This window comes from Oenanthe melanoleuca, chromosome 3 (genome assembly GCF_029582105.1).
Source record: "Oenanthe melanoleuca isolate GR-GAL-2019-014 chromosome 3, OMel1.0, whole genome shotgun sequence".
Taxonomy (NCBI): Eukaryota; Metazoa; Chordata; class Aves; order Passeriformes; family Muscicapidae; genus Oenanthe; species Oenanthe melanoleuca.
The window spans coordinates 98,690,949-98,714,561 of record NC_079336.1 but is presented as its reverse complement, the minus strand read 5'-3'; the positions used below and the strand labels follow the sequence as shown (position 1 = coordinate 98,714,561).

The 23,613-nt window shown below is 46.2% G+C and overlaps 1 protein-coding gene across 6 annotated transcripts in view; it reads right to left on the bottom strand.

The window, feature by feature from the left end:
* Positions 1-23,613, bottom strand: part of SPTBN1 (spectrin beta, non-erythrocytic 1) — a 112,467-nt gene that overhangs the window by 21,402 nt on the left and 67,452 nt on the right. For all 6 annotated transcript variants that reach the window (XM_056487311.1, XM_056487315.1, XM_056487313.1 and 3 more), the window contains 16 exons: positions 20,643-20,816; positions 19,958-20,049; positions 19,540-19,620; positions 19,059-19,174; positions 18,084-18,196; positions 17,295-17,482; positions 15,908-16,025; positions 14,485-14,643; positions 13,580-13,882; positions 12,710-12,863; positions 11,190-12,060; positions 10,930-11,064; positions 9,574-10,330; positions 9,154-9,356; positions 4,354-4,444; positions 498-644 (listed from right to left, as the gene is read on the bottom strand). In XM_056487311.1, the coding sequence (XP_056343286.1) occupies positions 498-644; positions 4,354-4,444; positions 9,154-9,356; positions 9,574-10,330; positions 10,930-11,064; positions 11,190-12,060; positions 12,710-12,863; positions 13,580-13,882; positions 14,485-14,643; positions 15,908-16,025; positions 17,295-17,482; positions 18,084-18,196; positions 19,059-19,174; positions 19,540-19,620; positions 19,958-20,049; positions 20,643-20,816 (3,702 nt within the window). The remainder of the gene's footprint in view (positions 1-497; positions 645-4,353; positions 4,445-9,153; positions 9,357-9,573; positions 10,331-10,929; positions 11,065-11,189; positions 12,061-12,709; positions 12,864-13,579; positions 13,883-14,484; positions 14,644-15,907; positions 16,026-17,294; positions 17,483-18,083; positions 18,197-19,058; positions 19,175-19,539; positions 19,621-19,957; positions 20,050-20,642; positions 20,817-23,613) is intronic.

Here is a 23,613-nt window from a genome sequence, read left to right as displayed (position 1 = left end):
TACAGAGCTGTGAATCTTAATTAATCACAAAACTGGATGTTCTTTACCTCATGCCCTAATTTTCATGGGGAAAGGCAGCTTGGTTATAGTTCTGAATGAATGAAAGCCAGCTTAGCAGCACAGAAGAATAAACTCAGCTATTCCCCATGTTCTGTTATTTCCTGGGAAGTGCTTCTACCTCACTGGCTCAAATCCCAGCATTTTCCCCACTTACCCTTTGGGTATGAAATTTAGACTATGCCTTCCTTCAGATAGGAAAGACTAGACAAAACTAAACTGGCACCTTAGCCAATGTCTGAGTGAATGTCTTGGATAAAAGACTTTTAACATCAGTGAGGAATAAAATGGGTTGGATGGAAACACAATGCACCAGAAATCTCCTTTAGCCTCAGCTGAGGGGTGATTTAAGGATCAATTCTGCAGAGGAGCTGATCCCATCTCTGGGCACAACCACCCTGGACAAAGATAAAGGCATTTTCCAGATGTTCATTACTTACCTTTTCAATCTTCTCCAGCCACTCTTTGTTGGATGCAAGCTCTGCCATGAATGCCTGATGCTTCAGCCACTTGCTGTGCAGGTTCCTTGCCTCATCATAGGACATATCCTGGGCTGTGAGCATCTTCTCATTGATCCAGAGGGAGAGCTGGAAAGGAGAATACATGGGGGTGTGAGGAAACATTCCTGGTGTGAAATCATACCAAAAGCCTCCAGATCAAGGATCAAGAGATGCCTCTGCAGAAGAGTTGTGTGAGATCCAGAGACTGCTCTTACTCAGGGATTTACTCAGGGCTCAGTCAAAGATCTGCCTCTTTAACAGTTCAATTCCAACATCCATTTCCAGTGTATAAATAACCCTTGATGCAAGCAGAAAGGAATCACCTCTGTGATAAGCAAAATCAAACACACAGATCTCACCCAGCTCAGCAGCAAGAGAAACAGGGACATGTCCCACTTACTGGTCAGATGGTTTTGTGAGGTTGTTAGAGATGGTTTTGTAGCATTAATTCACAGCACATTTGTACCTTTCCCCCTCAGTCTTTTCTCTGTATAGGTTTACATAAGCAATTTGTTTATTTATCCAATCTCCAGGAGTGTTTTGGTACTAGAGACTTTCCTTTTCCCATTATATAAAATCCAAGACTGTTTTCTGTCTGGTTTTCAGCAAATACAAAGGCACAGGGGACAATTTCCATATCACCACTAGAGAAAACCAATACTTTAAGAGACAGTTGATTTGCCAAGTGCAAATGGAATGTGAAAATGATCCTAGCAGCCAACACCACATTTCCTCCTAGGGTGAGTCTGACTGCTTCATCTATCCCTGAGGTGTGGATAAAAACCACATTCACAGGAATGTTTATGGAATTTGAAAAGGTCCATTTTCTGCATATTTAGAGCCTAAAATGTCAAAACAAATCTCAGCTTGGTTTCTAGAACAGCACTTAGGAGAGCAAGCAGCCCACAAAGAAGAGGAACAGAGGCCTCTGCTGTGTGCTCAGGACACAGGGCAACAAATTCCATTAATCACTCATGAGCCTCTTTTCAATTTAAATTTCATTTAAAACTAAAATTAAATTAAAATTTCATTTGCCCCTTAAATGCACTCCTCCCCAAAAAGGGAAAAGTTATCAGAGCAATCAGAGAAAGTCCTTATTGGATTTTCCCATCAAGTCTGAACAGAAAAATGCTCATGTTAGTGAAGAGCTCTGTAGGCAGAAGTTTACATTAGAACAGGCTACTGGGCTGCTGAACAGTCAAAGGTTACATGGAGATTAGGATATAACCCAGAATTAGTGGTTTTACTCCTGCCTTTCTGGGGAGGAGACAGCTGCTCTGCTCTGCAAATTGCACTGCTTGGCTTTCACTGTTTGCTTTTACTCAGCCACAGCATTAAGGCTTCTGGGTATTTAAAAGTGCTTCCCAAGGAGAGGCTGGATCATTCCTGTTACCAGCTGGGGGAGGGCACGACAGGGACAACATGTGGTTCACAGCCAGGGCCTGTTGGGATAAACCCCTCAGAGCACAGACATGCAGAGAAAGTACTTAAGGGCTCACTGCTAAAATCTGGCAACCACTACAGGCTCTAAAAGTCAGTACCCTGAATGTGAAAGTAGATTTTCAGAAAATAATATAGCTCCCTAAATTGCCTCAAAATGACACTGGAGTACCTATTTCCCCAGAAGTTGTTAAGGCCAGGACAGGATGATGCTTCCTCCCACCCTGTGCACCTGTACACAAGCCCCTGTTCCTGCTCTTGGCTGCCTCTCTGCAGTGCCAACCTGGCAGGAAGGAAAGGAAATGCAGAGACAAACCCTTGTGAGCCTGGGGCAGAGGCAAGGCAAGGGGAAAGGGCTCTGAGTGCTGCTGAGCCAAGCTGGCAGCCTCTCCTGCAGGGAGGCTCACATGGCAAATCCTGCCAGCACACCCCAGGACAGAAACTTCAGAGAGCAGAGTCTTGCCAAGAGCTTTCACCAAGTCCCTGGAGGAATGAGCCCAGACAGTGCTGGGACTTCCAAGCACTCAGAGGGAAGGTCAGCTGTGAGCTCCTCCAAGGTGAGCTGAGAAAGAAAAACTAAATAGCAACATTTATCACATCTCCTCCACTCAGGGTTCTCTGCTGTCACTGTTTCATTCACTCAGTAAATTTATTTAATATTCATACTGATGACTGCAAGAAACAGCCAGAAGAGCAGTGCCCCAGGACTAACCTGTGACAGTGTTTCTGACTCCTCACAACAACAAAACCTGCTGTTTTCCCTCGCCTGTGACCCCAGAGGGACTTTATCACTGCTGGGCTGCTGAGAGGAGCATGACCCCACTGCTCAGGAGTGCCTGGCTCTGCAGGAAGGAGGGAAGGGCAGGAGGCCACACTCTCAAACACCTCAGCACGGGGTGACAGTGACAAGGTGGCTGCCCTGGGAAGGGAGGGGCTGCAGAAAACACTCTGCCTTTCCTCAGCTTACACACAGATGGGAAACTGTCTCCAAGGCAGCAGCGGGCAGGAAGGCCAAAGGATCATTGCTGGGTGAAGTGGGGACTGGCTCCAAGCTGCTCCCTAACAGCTCCCAGCTTTACAGGCAGTGCTAAGGAAAAAGCCAAGGGGGAGGTGCTGCCTTGGCTCCCTTCCACCCCCAGGACAGTGCTGCTCCATCACAAACCCCCCAGCCCAACAGAGGTGTCAGCAGGCCCCACACTGACATAAATTCTCAGGGAACAGCCCTTCAATTGTCAGCAAAGCTAATGTCCTCTCAAAAAGGATTGGAGAAAGCCCTGACATTTGGGTAATTGTAAGTCTGTCTGTGAACCGTGCAGTCGAGACATCCATGGTTTAGTGGCTGGAGAGAAACAAGGCAGAGGAAAGGCATCCAGGCAGCCAACACTAGAGCTTTTATGCTTTCCCTTTTCTTCCAGTGGTACAGGGGAAAAACCAGGTCCTAGGGAACACACCCACACTGACACTGAGGCCAGGAGAGCCCCAAGAGCCAGGGGATCTTTGTACCAGAGCTGTCACAGAGGAAGGAAGAGGTTGCTGCTAATAACAGCAGAATTTTTGCTAATCTGTCATGTTTTAACTACCAAGGAAGGAGCAATTGAAGGCAAGCTCATGGGCAGGTTATGCAATGCTGGAAAACAGACTGAATCCAGGCAACCAAGCAGCAAATACCACTTGCCCAGTTTATGATCAAAACCTCACAGGCAAAGCTCTTTATTATCTGCCAGTACTCCATGAAATAACCTGAAAATTACTTGATTAATTCCTTGTGCTAGGAACAAGAGTATTCCAAACTTTAAAATGCTGTCTTCAGTGTAAACAGCCTGTGTAAGTGATTAGAAAATCTGGAAATAATTTCTTTTTTCAAGTGTTATAATACTTAATGATTTTAAACACATGTGAACCATGAGGTAAATCACACATAAATTACACAGCTTAATCTTGCTCCTTTTTTATTCTTGACCTCCTATTCTTCTGACTGATGTTTGCTAGAAATCACTTGATATCCCCTGCACCAGGCCACATACATGTGTACAACTGTAGACAAAACTCTTAGTAAGTGCCCTGCTAATCCACCACGTTCCACATGGCTATAATTTCTATCACAGCAGAAAATCTTCACTGCTTTTGACAGTTTTCTATGTCTTTAGCTTATATGACAAAAGAAAATCTGGTTCATGAGAAAAGAAAAAACAAATATTCTTTTTTTGACAGTGGTATGGTCAGGGGTTTTTTTCATGTTTACTCCATGCTAAATATACTGGATGACTGAGCATTCCAGTCCTCATAAAATATGGAGTAAGAATGCTTTTCTGCAGGATGCAGCTTTCAGCAATAAAAGTGAAAGGGCATGATTTACCTCCTGGCAATCCTGAAGAAACTTTTGGAGATCCCTGTTATCTTTCAGTCTCATCAGAAGTTCACTGGCTGCTTCACGGTTCTTCCTATGTCTGGTCAGGAAAACAAAACAATAGAGAAAGGAAATGAAATAGGCATTTCATGAAAAACTGTCACTATTGGTTCCTGGAGCCTCTTTGGACTACAGGTGCTGCTAAGTTTGTGGTGTGTGTCCTTTGCTGCTTTTCAAAGGACGTTTTGGAGTGTGTAATTTAATGGGCTCGCTGAATTTCAGCATCTCCTTGTTTTTGTGACCCGTTAAATACACAGAGAACATTCTGAAATCAGCAGGGTTTCACAACGTGTGATGGACAGAATTTGGCCACTCATCTCAAGCCCCAGGAGAGTTCAGGCTGTTTGCCAAAAAACATAAGAAAGCTGCAAATTGTACCAGTAAGATGAGCTTGTGCCACTTGCAGGGTGCACCTGCTGGAATGCCCTTTGTAAAACACCTTCAGCACCTCCTTGTCCTGCTCACAGCTGGGCTGGGCCACAGAACCTCCCCAAGGCTGTGTGGTTCTGCACACAGAAGCTTTATGCACTTGGAACATGTTCTTTCAGAGTGTTTAAGAGCAGCCAGAAGAGAAGGAAAGGTTAATGCAGAAGCCCTAATTTGATCCATCACTGTTTGCCCCTTGAAGGATGAGTCATGCTGGCAGTCCAAAGGTTGTGGTGGGTCCTCAAATGGAATGGGGCTGATTCCCAAGGTACCTCTGGGCATGTTCTTAAAAATGCTTCATTTGGAGTAGTTATCCCTGTCCTCCCATCCTTTCATTATTTATGAGGCAATTTACAAGGAAGAGACAGAGTAAAGAAGATAATTTTTATTTACTGCTCATTGTGCTAGGCTTACTCCTATTGCACTGTACAGGGGTTTAAAGTGAAATATTGCTGCCATTTATAATAAGATAAATATGGATTGAGAGTTGGAAATTATTTTAAAGGGTGGCAATTTATAAGATGAGCTCAGCACATGCTGGCAAAAGCTAAATAAATCCATGTTAGTGGAGATCTCCAGAGACTCATGATACCCCAGAATACCATAAATTACATGTTGATGACAACTGGATTATGACACCACTTTTCCTGGTCTGCAGTAAGTTACCACAGCAAGCTCTCTGGCACCAATTTAGTGACTTCAGAAACACAAGGAATACTTGGAGATACATTTTCTAGAAAAGCAAAAGGTCTGTAGGCAGAGGAATAGAAGAAAAGCCTTTACAGAACTACAATTTGCTTTCCTTTGGCCTCAACAGCTGCCTCCAACCAACCAGGCAAGCAGCACCTCTAAAGATGCAGTCAAGAAAATGATTTATAGATTGCATGGCAAGGAAGACACGTGGAACCATCAAAGCAAGAGCCTGGAGTCCAAGCCCAGGTGAGGCTGAAGTTCTGACAGAGGGAACACAAAGGAAAAGACACAAACTGTGCCTTAGGAAAAACCTCTCTAATGAGGCAAACATCCCTGGGTTGGATTCCACTTTCTTTTATATGCCTGGGCAAACACACTGCATTACTCAGGTTGTTAAAATGAAGCAAAGAGCTGCTTGGGTGATTTTATCAGGCTGATTTCAGAGATTACATTACAGACTCATGTACTCTGGAGAGGACATGAGTTATGAAGTTTAAAGGAGAACTTTCACGGTGCTTGAATAGATTTAAGATTATACAGAAGTTCTTATGTTGAGAAAACTCAAATTTTAAAAAAGCTAATAAAATATCTCCCATGGAGTGTTGGAAGTACTGAGTAGAAGGACTTTGAAGGAAACCATGCAGGGATATCAAACAAATGATGCCATAGCATAACAAATATGATCAGTGGTGCTTAGAGCTGTGTAACTGTACAAGGCTGTTTTGTTCAAGATGACCTGGAGTGAGAATGGACAATGAGTTTTCTCTGAAGAACAGGGCTGAACCATAACAAAGTAGAAAGAAGCATTTTGAGGATGGGCACTGCTGGAACCGACAGGAATTCCTGTGTTTTCATCACTGACTTTTTTATGGGAATAAAGGATTTTAAGTAGTTATTTAGTCTGTTCTCCTGCTCCAGACTAGCTGTACCTAAATATTATTAACTCCTTGTTCAAATATCCCTAAATTCTTTTAAAGAATTCACACATAAGGTTGTCAATGACTGCTTCTAACTAATTTGCTGGAACAGTTTGTGGAAGAAGAATAGTTTGCTCTGCAGTTATTTAGAATGGCTTTGAATTCTGTATCACACATATGACTTACACCATAAGTGTAAAGATCTGTTCAGCACAAGGAGGTGTCTGACACCAATTATTCCAGAATTTGCCTGGTGTCCCCAAGCTGACTCCCAGAGGCCCCTGAGAATGCTGACAGTGCTGAAAACTGACAAAACCACTTGTGGTTTAACTGTAAGCCTGTGGGTTTCAAAGCCTGTGCAGAAATAATAAATCTTATACATAGTGTGAATGCAGCTGCCTGCTAGGAATCCTGAGATATATGAAAGGCAGTTTTAGCTTCTTTCATTGCTCCAGCAAATGAGGCACTCTCCCTTCTGAATGGGCAAGAACAAAACTTATTTCTGTTCTCTGTTGAGCAGAAAGTTGCACAAATACAAAAGTAGATGTAAAACTGGCTCAGATCACAACTTGTGCCAGATCTGCCCCTCTCTTTAGACTACATCTCCCTTGCAGAATCAGAGGCCATGAGCAGGCACATGGTGAGGGGCAGTTCCCCAACACTCTTCCAAGAGAAAATGGAGGAGGAAATGCTTCAGAGCAGCAGAAGTCACCCAAGCAGGGACAGCTGCACAGGGAGACCCAGCTTCTTCCTCAGCTGGAAAAGCTAGCTGGTGACAGCTTGATGCAAACCCTTCCCTCACTCTTACACCATGTCCTTGTTCCCATTCATTCTTGCTTGTGAACTGCACTAAAAGATTTTGCTGAAATGTTTCTTTCCTATTGCACTTTGCTCCCCCTTGTGCCATCCCTACTGAGATGGGAACCACCCCAGAGCAGGGCCTGTCTGCTGCACCAGGGCCAGCAGGGTCTCCTCAGGAACAGCTGAAAGCACAACTGCAAAACCCACTCTGAACAATACCAGAAACTACAAAGAGCTGCCTATGGGAAGTATGGAGCCACTGCACATACTTGTGCTTGTTTGTTTTGGTCCTTTGTCAGACATCCAGGTGGAGCTGGGCTGGGAGAGCCACTTTAGTGAAAGCAAAGAGGCTTCCTTTGCCACCCCTCCCAGTGCAGACAGCCCAGGGCTTTGTTCTGGAGCCTTATCAGCCCCCCAGACTCGGGGAGCAGTCACAGGGATTTCCTGGATAGCAGCACACAGGATGGTGTTTGCAGCACTCGGCAGAAATAGCTCTGGAATTGAGGAAATGCTCAGTTCCAGTAGGAACTCCAGCACATGTCCCCTGGGCAGGACAGCAGGGACAGAGGGGCAGAGGAGCAGCTGCACTGGGGTGACAGCCACCAGAGCCTCTGCACAGCACACAGCACGTGGGCTGAAGCTGTCTCCCACTCCAGCCACTTCAGACAGGGCTGCAAGATGCAGCTGGCCATTTGCTATGATGCCCTTGGATGCTTTCTTTCAATATTCCAAAAGCTGCAGGACACCTGACCAGAAGGCTGGGATAGAGCTCTCCTGCTTTCCTAAGTGGCTGGGAAAAGTTAGAGTAGAGGGCCCTTAGAGAGGGTGAGTAAGGAAAATCACTCTCCTAGCTGTCCCCTTGATTGCTTTCATACAATCTCCTCCTCCTGGTCTTTGCAGATCCTCTCTGGGATCTAGAGCCAAACTGGTGAGAGAGAGAGAATGGAAACATGGGGTACCCTAGGGGTTCAGCTGCCAGAGGCCCTCAGCACGCTCTGGGAACAGGAAGAGCTGCCTTTCCTGAAGCCATGAGGCATGGCTAAAGTGGGTGCACACACAGTGGGACATCTCTGCCCAGATATTTTCTGATCTACTTCAGTGCAGTTTCTCCTTGGAGATGAAGGCACCTGGAGAGCTCTGAGCTTACCAGCTGTGGGGGGATGCAAGTCTGATGGGAGGGTCATCAGTGACATTTCACAGCTCACTGCTGTGCTCTGACACTCACAGTGCCTTGAAAGACTCCACTGTTATCCAAACCAAAAGCAGAAAGCACAACAGCCATCAAAACTGAACATTTGGGTTTCAAAGAAAAAGAAACTTTTAATGTTCTATAGCATCCCTGCCACAGCCAGAGAGGGAAAGAGAAGGACTTGTTCTGGGATGAAAGACACACTTGTACCAGTGCTTCCTAATCTGATTTCAGAGGGCCAGACAAGCTGCAAGAGATGATCAAAGTCGAGCGGGTGGGGTGGGTGCAATGCCAATTACACCCTTGAAGAGCCACATTCCTTCTCCAGAGGAAGGACAGGAACACGTTATTGTAATTACACCAGCTTGGGGGCAGCAGAGGAAACTGAGACCTGTGGAACCAGACACAGCCAACTGCTACAGCTCCCAGCAGAGCATCGAGTCTGCTCATACTCAGAACTACACAGCAACATTTCACAGCCAGATGCTGGATAGAGAGCTCATTACCTGCCTCTAGAATGTGGGAGAGGTTTTGTTTAACTAAGATTAACCTGGCACATTCTTGAAACACGACAGTTCCTATTTTTCCACGAGACAAAGAAAACAGTCTGGAACAGACATTTTCTAAGCTGTTACTTTGCCTTTGAATCCTGGTAAAAGGGCATCTCTCAGAGAACAGAAGGAAAGGAGGAAGAGCTACATTGTACCATCGTTCTGCCCTTACCTGTCATCAATAGAGTCCACCTTCTCCTGGATTTTATCAGAGTTAATGTTCCCATCACTAACGAGCCTCCTGCCTGTCTCCACAACTGCATTGATCTTTTCTTCGTTGGCATCCATGGTGGTCATGAAATCCTCCTGCTTTTTAATAGCAGCTTCTGCTCCTTCCAAGGTAGTTGGCATCTCCGTGTGCGCCAGAACATACTCCTGGGATTAAAGAAATCAGAGAGAAAATTGTTACACTCGGGCTATGCTGCTGCTCCAACAACAGACATCTCCCCAGAACAGTCTGAAGTAAAATACAATTAGGAAAGGGCAATTTGTCTGCTTGTGACTCTCCTGCCAATAGACTTTGTCTGATAACTGCTTGCAGTACACAGCGCCAACCTGCAGAAATGAAGTCAGGTATATCTTGACCACTTGCCTGGTTATTAAGGAAAGCTTCTGCTTGCTTGGTATCTCTGAGAAACAGCTGGTAGGCATGAGACTGGGAAAGGAGATTTTGCCTGTTCTCCCACATTTTGTGGAGCTCATTCCAGCCGGTGTCCAAAGCCTGGAGGCGCTGGCGCAGGAACATGTACTGAGCGTCGGTTTGCCCTTGTGTCACCATCTCACCCATGTCCCTCATCTTCTGATAATCTTCCTCGTAGTTGTTGATCTCGTTCTTGATATTCTCGTGCTGAGTGAGCAGCTTCTCAGCCTCTGTCAGGGTGTTGGGCATGTCCTCGGAGGCAATTGCAGTCTGTGTTCTGGAGAGCCACGACTGGAAGTCATCCAGATCTCTCAGGAACTGCTGCAGCTTGCTGGCCTCTCCCAGGGACTCTTCCCGGTTCTTCAGGGTGGTCTTCATTTCCTCCCACACATCATTGATCTCTGCAAGCCGTGACAGGATGGCTTGTGCCTGGTCAGGATGCTCTGATTCCAGCTTCTCTGCCTCCTTCTGCAGGTCACTGAGCTTGGCTTCGATGGCCACCAGGTCCCGTTCCATGCCCGTCAGCTTCCTCTGCAAGGCCATCACTCCAGCCAGGTCGTTACCCAGGTCTTGTGTGGATTCAATCACTTTGGTCTTTTCCCTGATCCAGGATTTGGTCTCATTACATTCAAGGTGGTAGTTCTGGATACTCAGAGCAGAGAGCAGAGCATCCTTCTTCCTATCTACAAGTTCTCTGAACTGGCTCCACCTGAAATGTGTGAGGAGAGGAGAGCAGAGAAATTGAGATTTGTGGGAAAAGGATGTGGCAGCATTGCTGAGTGAGCAGCTGTTCTCAGCAGCTTGGTAAACCCAGCTACTCAGGGTTTTCTCAGTCCTTCCCACACCATCAGTATTTCTAGCAAAGCAATCATTAACCCAGATATGGTGTGTATTAGAATGTGACAAGTACCAGCACACTGAGTGTAATTTTTCCTCAAGTGAAAAATTGGCAGTTACATCAACTTTTTACACTCCCTTGGTTTATTCTGAAGCTAAAAAATGAGGGAGTTTACACAAAACTACATTGATTTCTTTTTTATCATAGCGATTATTACAGTCAATTTCCAGCTCTCAAAACAAGGTACTGACACACTCAGGGCCTGATTAAGTCAAGAGCAAAACTCCACCTGATAATCAAGTATTTGAAAGGCACAACTCTTTCCCTTTGAAGCTTTAAAGGCCTACCTTGAAGACACTTCAGGTAAGAGCATCAGAATATCTTTAAAAAGCCTACTTAAGAAAAACAAATGACCCCACCATACTTGTTCCAGCTGGTGTGATGTTCCTGAGCACGAGGCTTTCGCTCACCTTGTGTTGAGTTTATCTTGCTGTGCTTTGATCTTCTCCCCGGGGTGGCCGCTGTGCATCAGCTGCCTGGCAATCTGGTTCACCACGGCCACACGGGATGCCTGGTTGTTCATTTCTGGCTCCAAGCTTTCAAATCTGGAGTGGGGGAAAACAAACAAACACAAGATCCCTCAGGCATTAGAGAATCTGAGCCACAGGCAAGCTGGGGTAAAACACTTCCATCCAGTATTCCCCAAACTTCCTGGTAAAGGCACTCTCACCTGTGCTGGATCACTTCCAGGTCCTCCAGCTTCTCTGGAATCTGCATATTGTTCAGCCACTTCTCCTTTTCGTCGATCCAAAGCTCACAAGCATCAGCCTCACTGAACATCTTATAGAGAGCGAGGGTGTCCTGCAGGGCTTGCTTGCGCAGCCGGGTGAGCTCAGCCACCTCCTTGTACCTCTCCTCGATCCCGGACAGCCTGCCCTGCACGTCCGGGGACTCGGCGTGCTCCTGCGGCAGGGCCTTGGCCTGCTCGTGCAGGGAGTCGATGGTCGGCCGGTAGCTCGCAATCTCCTCGGCCACGTCTTTGTGCTTCTTCACCAAGGACTGTGTGGAATATTCATCGTGGCCAACATCATTGCTGGACACAATCTTGAGGATGTCCAACATCCACGCGTCGATATCGTCAGCGTCAGCCTGGAACTGGTGAAGGAGAGAGGCTTCCTCCAGCCGCTTCTTCCTGATGGCAGACAGCTGCTCCAGGTTAGCCCACTGCTCCCGGATATCCTTAATTCTTTCTCTGATCTTCTCAGACCCAAAATGCTCTTCCGCGATCATGTCTTCACCTTCTTTAATCGCCTGCTGAAAGTGGCCGCTGCGGCCGCTCATCTCGTCCTCAAACGCCTTGTGCTTACTCAAGAGTCGGACGACGCTGGTTAGGTCCTTCCCGTAGTCATCGGATGACAGGATCTGCTCCTTCTCCCTGATCCAGCCTTCCTCCTCAGCCATTTCCCAGAAGAATTTCCAGAGGCGCCGGGACTCCTCGAGGCGCGCGCGGCGCTCGGCCGCCAGCTGGCAGAGCTCCTGGTAGCAGAACTCCATGTGAGCCACGCGGTCCCTGATCACCTGCGGGTCACAGGGCTTGTAACCTGCTCGGACAGAGAACTGAGTTACCACCTGGGCTGCTCACTGCACCCCACAGCTCTGAGCCCCTGGTGTTCAGCTTCACATGAAAGAATCCATAGTCTAAGGAAAGTGAGTGGGAAGTGTTCAAGCTCCACCACACAATAACACACATCAGAAAGTGCTGTTCTTTCCAAAAGACAAAAATAACCCCAAAAGGAAAGATATTCATGACTGTTTCTAGTGCGACAAAATTCACTGAATTCAGATTTATACAGCTGCACAAAATGGACGTCATTTACTCTAGCTAACAGCACTGGGTTCTAGGGAATTTCTTCCTTTCTGGATAAATCGGGACACCATCAGCCTGGGCCCTACAATCTGTGTGAATGTCTGCGTTAGGAATACAGCATGGGGAACCATAGTGACCTCTACAAAGCCAGGCAGCTGCTGGTGAGGAGTGTGACAGCCCATGCCAGGCACAGTGCCACACTCAATTCCTGAGCAGGTTCCTGGACAAATGAATCATTGACACGCTGAGTACAGAAAGAACCAATGGAGCTGGAGTCTCTCATACTGGTGAGGAATTCAGCTAACTTATTTTTCAGAACTAATGAGTCTCACAGATAACCTCACAGGAAATTAAGACAAAGGGGTGTGTTGGGTGCTGGTTACCTTCTCCATCAGTTGCAAACTTCTGAGCAGAGGCATTGACCCCTCTCACTCTCTCAGCCTGAATAGCAATGTCAGCTTCTACCAGAGCATGTTTCTGCAGCAGGTCTTCAACTCCCAACAAATGTTTGCCATAGTCTTGGGACAGCAAAAGCACCTGAACAAAATGAGAAAGAGCCAAACAGGCTGAAGGCTTTTTGCTTCTTTGGGACTCCAGGCACTGTTATCTGTTGATACACTAGCTCAGAGGAACTCCAAGCCCATAAGGTCAGAAATTCCAAAGGTAAGGACATGGCTGATACAGATTTGAGCCAGCATTTTTTGAAATCACTGGCAACCATGAAGAAGTTGACTGGTCTTTAGTGAATTTTCAGTCTGGGATGCTGAGAGGCTGAGTTAGCTCAGCAGGGCCAAGGAGCAGCAGTCAGCCCAGGTGCTGTGAGCTCCTGCTGAGCCACATACAGATTTCTGTCCTCCAACAGTGTCCAAGATCTGCTGGCTGAGGGACAAGTCGTGGTCCTTTCCCTCCCCTGATCCCAGGAGAACAGACAGGAAGAAATTCAAGCTTTTTAAAGCAGAGAGGTGAAGAGGTGACTTGCTCCCCACATTAATCATGATGGATAGAGATTATTTCACTCCCTTTCACCAAATCTGTCATCTTTACCCAAGCACCGTGACCAAAACTTCTGGGCTCTATCAGACAGACAGGAAGTTGGAAAGTAACTTTTTATAGGAGTGAACTTATTCTTTTTCCTTACTTGTTTTTAATCTTTAGTGTTAACAAATGTTAGGGAGTATGTTCACTTCTGGGTCTGTCTACTAAAGCAGAAAACTTGGCCGACAAGGACAGGTCCACCTGTGACATCCACCCACCTTCATCTCGTCCATCCAGTCCATGATGTAGAGCATTTCCTGGAAGATCTTCTGCAGCCCCAGGTTCATCTCCAGGCGCTGCCGGCGCGCCCGCAGCAGCTCCAGGAGGTACTCCCAGAGGCGGATGACGTTGTCCTTCCTGGCGGTGATGCGCTTGATGTCGTGGTAGTTCTCGGTCTCCAGCTCCTTGGCCACCGCCACCACGGCCTGCACCCGCTCCTCGTACGCCGCGATGTCCGTCTCGATGGCCTCGTGCTTCTTCGTGGCAGCCTCCACTGCTGGGAGGTCAAAGCCAAAATTGTCCTGCAAAGACAGAGGCACTCCTTCAGCCATGGCTGCTGAGGACTAGAGACTCACTGCTCAACCTCTGCTGTCGGTTCTGACTTGCCAAAACACGCTTGTTAGCAAATCCGGGACCTCAAAATGCTCACAAGAGTCTTCCTTCATAAAACAAGAGATGCCTCTGATAATAAAGAACCACTGATGAAATCAGAGATATTCTTCAATGCTTTTGGGGGAAGAATCACGTGGCCATCAGGATTAGGCTGGGGCTAATCTAATATCATCTCTAATATTTAATAATAAAATTAACTCCTGGGCTAATTTCACTGAACTCACCAAACTATTCAGATAAAGAAAATCTTGACTGTGGGTAGTTATGTCCTCATCAAATCTCCTGACCACAGGCTGGTAGGTTCAAGGAAGGGAATCCCAAATGTAATAAAAGAGAGGATGCACAGTACATACACATATAGAGTAACTAAATACCATAAATAAATATACACATACATAGATGTAGCAAAATATGAGGCACAGGGAAGAAAACACTCTCCTTGCAAGAACTGCATCCTGTAATTACTCATGGGAACCATGTTAGCCACCCAGACAATTTCTGAGAGCAGCACCTGAGAAACGAGACGTTGATTTTCGCTCAGCCAAGTTTCTCTCATAGCTGCCTTGCGATCGAATCTCCGTGCGAGTTGTTCCAGTTTCTCTTGTCTGATGAGCTCATTTCGCAGTGCCAGTTCTCTTTCATGTTCAGCTTTTTCCAGTCTTTCCCAGGCCTGAAGACGTGGAGGGAAAACACATGGCTTCTAAACAACACATTCTTACAAGATTATGATAAATCCCATCTCCTTTGCATGAAATCAGGGCTGAAGTCACTACAGGCAACTTTCACCAAACTGGTTCAATTATTTATAAGCCCATAAATCCAGTTTGCACTGGCTGGCCCTACACCTTGTTTGCTAATATAAACACATGACTTAAAATCTGTTCTCAATTTAGTCAGTCATTTCTGAGCAAGCTGTTTATCTCAGATGCATTTTCTCTCGTCCTTTCTTACCCCCTTCCCAACAAAGCCTAAGGAAACTACCTGGATTGAATGTGTAAGAAAGTGTTTGTTTAAAAATACAAAATCTCCTGAGTGCTACTTCCAAACAAGCAGATTCCTATCTTCCTCCTTTAGGAAATGGGAATTAGAGATTCATGGCCTCTCACCTTCAAAATCAACATATACAATTGTTGTTCTGTATTCCACTTTGGAAAAGAAAACAACTTCAGAATTCAGTTATTTCTGGTGCTTACAAGTCCTTTTTGCCCCCAAGCCAGAAGTTATACATATGCATGACGATAATATTACAAAAATCAGAAGTCTTAGAAGCATGTTGGAAGTCAGCTAATCGCCTTTCAGATCTTCTTACAGACAACAAAAATATCCTCAATTGAACACAAAGTAAATCTAAATCCGAACAGATGTGGAACTGCCTGAAACACAACTATTTTGGGCATTCCTCCTGCAACCAGGAGAGCTGAGCACTGTGCTGCTCCCTGGGATGAGGCCACAGACACCCACAACAGCTGCTCTGGGAATGCCAAGCATGATCAAACACAAAGGAGGAAGCTGCCAGGCTGAAGCTCTTTGTTATCCTCGAGAGAGCTCTGTCAGCTTTCTGTGCCTGGCCCTGCCCTGCCAGCTGCAGCAGCACAGAACAGGCTGCAGGACCCCAGAGGGAAGCAGGCAGGGCACTGGGAGGTGAAGGGGAGGGCATAGCCCCTACTGCTGCTGCCTTCTGTCACATCTGCCCAACAGCCAGCACCATGAGGGGCAAGGCAGAGCTGGCAGCCCCAGCAGAAGCTCCTACAGATGCTGAGGACACCCAGAGCCTGGCTCAGGGTAGTAAATCCGAGCTATAGGAAATGGTCAGCCCACCTCACCCATCCCTTACAGCCCCCACATCAAGGCTGGAGATCACAAATGTTTTTCTGCTATTTCTCTGAGAGAAACAGCAATATCCTGAGTCACAGGGGAGGAGCTGCTCAGTTTACCTTGTTAATGTCAGAGATGAGTTTGCCCTCCCTCGGCATGTACACTTTCTGATTGTTGGCTCTCATTTTGCTTTGGATGGTAAAAAGCAGCACTTCCAGGTTTCCTTTTTCTGTAAATCTAAACAAGATTTTGCAAGAGAATTGAGTTACAATCGAACTGTCATTACTGCTAAGGTATAATCACAGAATCATGGATTGACAGAATGGTTTGAGTTGGAAAGGACCTTAAAGCCCATCCAGTTCCACCCCCTGCCAGGGCAGGGACATTTCCACTATCCCAGGTTACTCCCAGCCCTGTCCCACCCAGTCTAGAAAACCTCCAGGGATGCAGCAGTCACAGATTCTCTGGGCTCCCTGTGCCAGGGCCTCCCCACCCTCACAGGGAACACTTCTCTAAAACGTTGAATTTAGTTGACTACAATAAACTATAATAAAGCACTTGTTTAAAATGTTGACATGGTGAATGGTGCATTCACATAAACACCTCATCTTGTGTGAAGCTGGGAGCCATGGAAATAGCCCACACTTCCCCTGGAGCCAGTTGGGGCAGACAGCAAAAGCAACTTCACAGAAGTCAGCTGTCTGAGTGTTTGGATTTAAGCCCCTCGGGGGACAGGAAAAGGCTTTTTTTCAATTCTAGTACGTGCACTGTCCTAGTTTACATCACCAGCACAAGAAATGGAAGTTTTATTTAAAGCCCTCTGCAGTCAATAAACTCTTCCCACTGTTTTCCCTGTGTTGTACATCTGGGAAATAAACAAACTCCGTGGGCATTAGGGAATAGTCTGCAATTTTAGAAGTCTGGATCCTGTAATGTTTCGGGTTGTGATTATTATCCATTAGAACTCGGATTAGACAAAAAATAATAAACAGATTTGATATCACAAGGCTAAAAGAGGCTTTCCAGTAATAAGTTGCCCAGATTTGCTTGTATCAGTTTGAGTAAGCAGAGCTGTTTGACAAAGCCAGACACGCTTCCTCTTCATGTTGGATAAGCAGTAGGGATCTTTTAATAGCAGCATTTTGGTATTATCCACTGCTATTAAAAGCACGAGTGGTGACATTACTGTATACCACGGTATGCTATTACCACTCATGTGATAAGACAGGCATCCCAGGGCAGGGACAGCTTCCAGGACTCCCAGATCCTGTGGGAGACGTGCTTTCCTCATTGCTGTTGTTGTTATCTGCACGCTGAACAGCACAAAGCAAACGGGCCCCAAGCAACATCAATGAGTACCAATCAGGAATATGAGAGCTGGGCTTGCTCAGGAAAACACAATTAAGCCACAATTAAAATTAGTTGGATGTGTTTGTTTTTTAAAAAATCAATGAGTGACTAAGCCAACAGGACCACTGGGTGTTGTTAAGCTGAGATTCAACTCACTTGGGTGGTTTCTCCACTGTGCGGTAAGTGTTGAACGCCTGCAGCTGCTGCTGCACCCCAACCAGGGAGTTGGCAAACTTGCGGTTGTTGAGGATGATAATGGTTTGCTCAATCCACTCCAGCAGGTCAGAAGCCAGGGACTCGTATTTTTCTATCATTTTCTCTGTTTCAATGGCATTGTCAAGCACCTGCAACAGCAGCACAACACACATGAGTCACAAGGGCAGTGCTCTTCAGTCATTTAAATCCAACAAGCCACATGAAAGAAACTGCTGGGAGACTTGAGTTGTGAATCAGAGTACTCACTGCTGGGATCCCTGAGGAGTGAGAGCTTGGCATTTTGCAGCACTAAATTCCCAAGATCCCACAGCAAGAGGGGGGCAGAGCTGAGGCTCACACAAGGATTCATGTTCAGTCTGCCAGCTGTAAGGACGGGGGCAATGTCGCTGAAGGACAGAGGATGACTGAACATCTTTTAAATGAGGGACTTTTCCAGAGGAGACAGAGGGCCCAGAGGGTGAGGAGCAGTTAATGAGAAAGGAAAAGTAGCAAAGATGCAAAATTACCAAGCAAAAATAAAACACCAGCCAAGTGTTTTCTAATGTGAGGCAGCTGGAAATTAACTACTCCTCATAGTCACATGGGAATATTTAACATTCAAAACACGTTCAAAAGCAAAAAAATAAAAACCACCAGAGAGTGGACTCAAAAAATCAACACCCAGGAGGAGAAAGAACATCAGAAATGTTTCACCTGCTTTGTAACAATATATAATTTAAACTCGCAGACCTTTCCAATACGTTTTCCTTCGACAGCCAAAGCTTTCATCTTGGAGAAGTAGTGGTAATATGTCACCACATAGGTGATGATTGACTTTTCATCAGGGTGATCAACACTGATATCTGCAAACCAAACAAGAGTTATCTCAGCATGCTGAGGCTGCAGGGGTTACACCAACAGAGCCCAAATGCACCAAGGATGCGTTGGGGACTCAGAGATGGGTTCAGTGGCAGTTCAACCCCTAAGGTTGGTGTCCTAATAAAAAGTAAATTGAGCAGCTTTGCACTGGTTCTGGCAGTAGTGTGGACTGGGGCTAAAGCTTGGGTCTTTGGGCTTTGCAGTCAAGCCCCAGATTTTGCCACAGTCAAATAACTCCTCTTGTGTGGGAGTTGACAAAACTATTGTTAATTGACAACTTCAGTGCTGCATCAGCATTTGGAGAGAGGAATTCACACCTATGTCTGTCCAGGTGAATCTGAGAGATACAGGTGGAAAACAAAACATTTCCTCTCCTGCAGCAATTCTGAGGCACTGGAAAACAAGCAAGAAGAGACTTGCCCAAACACATCACTCCTGCCCTGTGACACAAAAGGCTCCTGCCCCGTGACACAAAAGGCTCCTGCCCCAGCACTGGGAGCATACACACTCCCATAGAAGCACAGGCTGAAGCTTTTCTGCTCCTTTGCTTCTCTTCCTTCTCAGAAGGAAGCCTCTGACTGGGATGACTTTATGGACACATGGCCAGGCCAACAGACTTGTCAGATGGCAGTAAACAAACACAGGATTAAGGGCTCTTGTGCTACTGCTGCTCAGTTTGCTGCTGGAGACATCTCTCATTCTCTCCTTCTCTCACTGCCTGTATCACCAGGTGAGTCAGCAGCATCCAGCTGCTCCTGGACACAAAAAGCTGCCACAGAGATGTGCTCTGACATGGAGGGGTGGGAGGAAAGAGCCCTTAAGTGCTGTAACTGCTGGAATTCTTACCCTCGGGGTCCAGGAGCTTGGTAAGACCAAGGTGCTGCTCTGCAAGGTTAAAAGCATTCTGAAGATTGTAGTGTGCATTTGATTTCTTCAGCTTGTCAAAATCAATCAGATCAGGCCTAGACAGGATGGAAAATTCTTTAGATTTCCCAAAGCACAGTGCAGCCACCATCAAATGAACTAAAATCTCCAACCCCTAGGAAACCTGGCCAAGGTTTCACTCACTGAGGTACAAGAAGCAAACCAAACCCAAATAATCACAGGTGTAATTTATGCCCTTGAAACCAAACACAGCCTTTTTTGACTTTTGGTGTGAGAAGCTGCTGCCCAGCTGAGCTCACAATGACCACAAGAGCTGTAAAGCTCAAAACAAGGCAAGTTGCTGTAAAACTCAGCAACTCTTCAGCTTCCTGCTCTTCACAGATTTTTAAAACCAAGCTGCAAGGGAGCTGCAAAGCCAGGGCAGCCACTGAGCCACAGGTACCTGTGCTTATGGATCAGTGCATTGAAGGCCATGCCATCCCTCCAGCTTGTTGTGAAGTTGTGGATATTGACGTTGGGGTACCTGTAGAACAAACACAAGGAGAGTGCAATCAATACAGAGCCCCCAGTGCAGCTCTGCAGAGCAGGGAGACATGAAGTCATTATTTCTTCAGAACAGGGAGAAAAAGAGTCAGCATGTTACTATAAATATTCATGGATTATCAGATTGGTGTGTTTATCACTCAGCACTAACATCTTAAATTCAGACTTTTCTGATTTGTAAACATCAACTCACTTGTCTTGAATTCCCTCTCTCTGAATCCACTAAAGAAAAGATTCATTTGCCCATTTAAAATTATTTCAGTAAAAACTCAAAATGGTGTAAGAACTTTAGAGATAATAATTTAATCCACACTCACCCAGCTGTTTTCATCTGGCACCACAAAAGCAAAGCATCTTTAGCAGATTTCTTCTCTTTGTTGTCTTCAGTTTCAACACTGATATCTTGGATCTAAAAGTAACATAAAAGATTTCAATACTTCTCTGAGAAAACATATTACCTTTCTGGAAAACAATGCTGGGAAACACCAACATTAATGCTATTAAATGTTTATTACTATGCTATTTATGATGAGTTATATATTTATTATATAGATGTGTTATTCTTTCTGCAAAAGGACTTCCCAGACTATTTTTAACCGAGGGCAAAGACCAATATGTAACTTGCTGGAAAACAAGAAATCTCAAGCCTTAGCTGGGACACTAAAATAATTCCTGTGGGCACCCTTAATCCATGTCAGTGCCAGCCAGCCAGGTTATGGATAACCAGCTGATGGAGAGCAGCTCAGGGCAGCATTTCCCCCTGGATCTAGACAAAAGACTGGAGCTTCACATTTATTAGTGATTTAGAAATAAAGCTATATGAATTTCCCCACAGGAAACTCCCACCCTGGAGACTGATTTATCCTGACAGGTTCCCATTCACCTCTCCCTCCCATCAGTTGGGAGCACCTGGAGCACTCTGCTCCTAAAATGCACAGTGAAGTTTGTGACAAACAGGTGTGGAAAGCTCATCCTTGTGTGTGTGTCAGCACACAACTCTACCTGGAATCTCAGGATAATAGTCCAAATGAGGCCAAGTGTCAGCCTGTGATTCCCATCCACAATATCATGAGATCCCATGTTTTCCAGGTGCACTCGTTGCTCTTTCAGGAACTGGAGGGCTTTATCCACATTCTCCAGGCAATGGATGCGCATCCTTCCTTTAGTTGGTTTAGGCTAGAAGGTAAAAGCAAGAATGAAAACATTTATTACTGTAGATGGGAGGGGGGAAAGTCAGAGTTTGTCACTCTTCAGCCCAGTGCATCACCACTCCAGGCAGCAACACTGCATTTGTTCCTCAAATTCCAGGGACACTCCTTGCACCTTCCAGCCCATTTTCACCAGGACAATGGAAGCAGGTGCCAAACCCATGGTGGAAAAACCAATATCCTGAGCTTGAGCTGGATACATGGCCCCAGTTTCATTTGCTTTTCAAAGGATTTTTCCTGCTTACTTCCCTCATATTTCCTCTTTAGGATATTCACTCACAAGCTCAGATTTGAACTGTGAGCTAGACAGTAAATCTCCTCCAGAAGGAAGTGGCATTGCTTTTCTTTAGTCAGTAAATTGGATCAAGAGTAAGAAAATAACAGAGATTGATTACAAATTTATCTTCATAGGAAAAAAAACTAATTAAAAAATCAGCTACACCAACATAACACAATTTTATGAAGGCCCAGTGCAACTGCAAAAATGCAATGAGTGTGTTATCAGCATGCAGATTTCTGTTGGAAAACTGAATAAAATTAAAGGAACTTTGTTCTGCAGATAAGGATTACAGCTGCACAGCCAGTTCAGTGTTCACTGGGGTGTCACCAAAGGTACTCAGCCAAACGACTAATTGCCACAATTTCCTTGTTTTCTGCAGTGAATGTAATTAAGTGGCCATGGAAACAGCCCAGGCAATATCCTTGCCCCAGCCTGTATCCAAGGGGAAGAGTTTCTGCCAGGGCCATGGCACAGTCCCTGGAAACACAGCCTGTGCCACAGAGGATGGTGGAGAGGGCAGCTGTGCAGGAAGATGCCCTTTGGGACACACAAACCCTGAGCCACCAGCTTCAGCCTGTCAGCCTGGGTCAGTTCTGCTGAGGCTGAGGAATGATGCAGGGTCAACCCACAGCTCCCAGCAAGGGGGAGAATTTCCAGGAGACTGCTCTGGGGTATAAAAGACTCTCCAAAGAGGCCCAGATTGCATGTACACACCCCATCCATCCCAAATGCTGCCACTGCAAAGAGCCACAGCTGGAGCAGGAGCAGGAGCAGGAGCAGGAGCAGGAGCAGGAGCAGGAGCAGAAGCAGGAGCAGGAGCAGGAGCAGGAGCAGGAGCAGGAGCAGGAAGGAGCTGCACAGTTGCTGAAGCCCACCAGAGATTCCTCACCCAGCAGGGACAATCTGGGATCCAGCCTTTAGCTGGCACCATCAATCACCAGGAGAAAAGCTGGACCTAAGGCCTGACTGAGCCTTGCAAAGCACAGCCCAGGTGGGAGGCAGTTCTGGGCAGGAGGAAGGCAGAGGCCTGGCTGCACCCCCAGCTCCAGCCCACGGCTGGTCCCTGCAGCCTGGAGCAGCTTCCCAGGCTGCTCACCTGCACAGGGATGTTCCCAAGGCTCGGGAATGACTGTGACTGTGGCCATTTCTCAGAGCAGTGGCAGAGCCCAGCCTGTCTCCTCTGCCCTTCCCACTGCCCGAAGCCGTGCCTGCACCACCCCCACTGCCTCAAACTGCCGAGCAGAGGAGGACTCCAAAAGCTCCTTTTGTGCCCTCAGAAGCTCCAGTGCCATGGTTACAGAGCCAGAACCATTCACCAGAGGTGTTTTATGTAGAGGAAGAGGCGCCTGAGTCTGGTTTGTGCAAGGTGTGGCTGTGCTTGCCACACTCCCCTGCATAGCCTCAGGATGAGGCAGAGTGAGACACATCTTGCACATTTATTGGGCTCACACAGATCCAGACACTGAGTGAGGGAAAGCAAGTACCAAACCCAGAGTCTTCACACGCACATTGCAGGAAAACTGGTTCAACATCAAAACCCTTCCTCTTCCAAGTGAAAATGTGGCAGGATTCACTACAGAGAACATGCTTAAGTGGTTTGACCTTTGAGCATCCAGGAATTGCAAGGAATTTACTAATCCTTAATTTGGTTATGGAAGAAACTGAGCTAAATTCTTAATCAGGCTGAAAACAATTCCCAGTTTTATTTTTCTGTTTGGGAGAAGCTGGTTAAGAGTGTGTGCAAACCAAATGACAAGTGTCCTTTCATGCTGGCTGGGTTCTTTCCCACTGTGCTCAGTGAGAGCATTGCATGCCATCAGTTTCCTTCCCAACACTGCTGTGCAGAGGACATTATGCTGTAAGGTCTGGACTAAACTCTAGGATTAGGAATCAAACTGAGCAAGGTCAGGAAGGTGTAGGCATTGCTGTTATTGGTTGCTCTCATTCCGAGTTTCTCCAACACAACTCCAAGGACTATGGTTTCTCACCAACAAAATCAACCAGTAAGTTTTGGAAAATGCAGGGTTTGTGCAATCGAAGTGAGAGGGCAAAGAGCAGCTCTGCTTCCCTGACTGGCATCCAAAATCCTGGACTCTGCTCCACAGGCTCCAGCTCCAGAATGTGAATCCCAGTTTCTAGAGAGGAAACAACTTCTGTTTGTTCCACTGCACCAGTAAATACACCATGGTTATGGTATATTCATCTATGCTAGTTTCTGCTTTCTTACCATTTGATGTTTCTGGTATTGATTTTAAGCCTTCTGCTTAAGATCTGCCTTCTCATTTCCCTGGGGTGCCATGGAGATGTCAGACCTACCTAATATTGACTAAAAATAAATTCCAAGAACTGGAGAACATCAGCAAGTGGATGCTGCATGGCAATCCTCCTGGAATATTTTTGGTGCGTGTAAGATCCTCCTGGAATACTTTTGGTGTGTGTAATTGTCTCAAGGTTTAGTGCATTGCGTTTACTCTTGTTTGCAGAG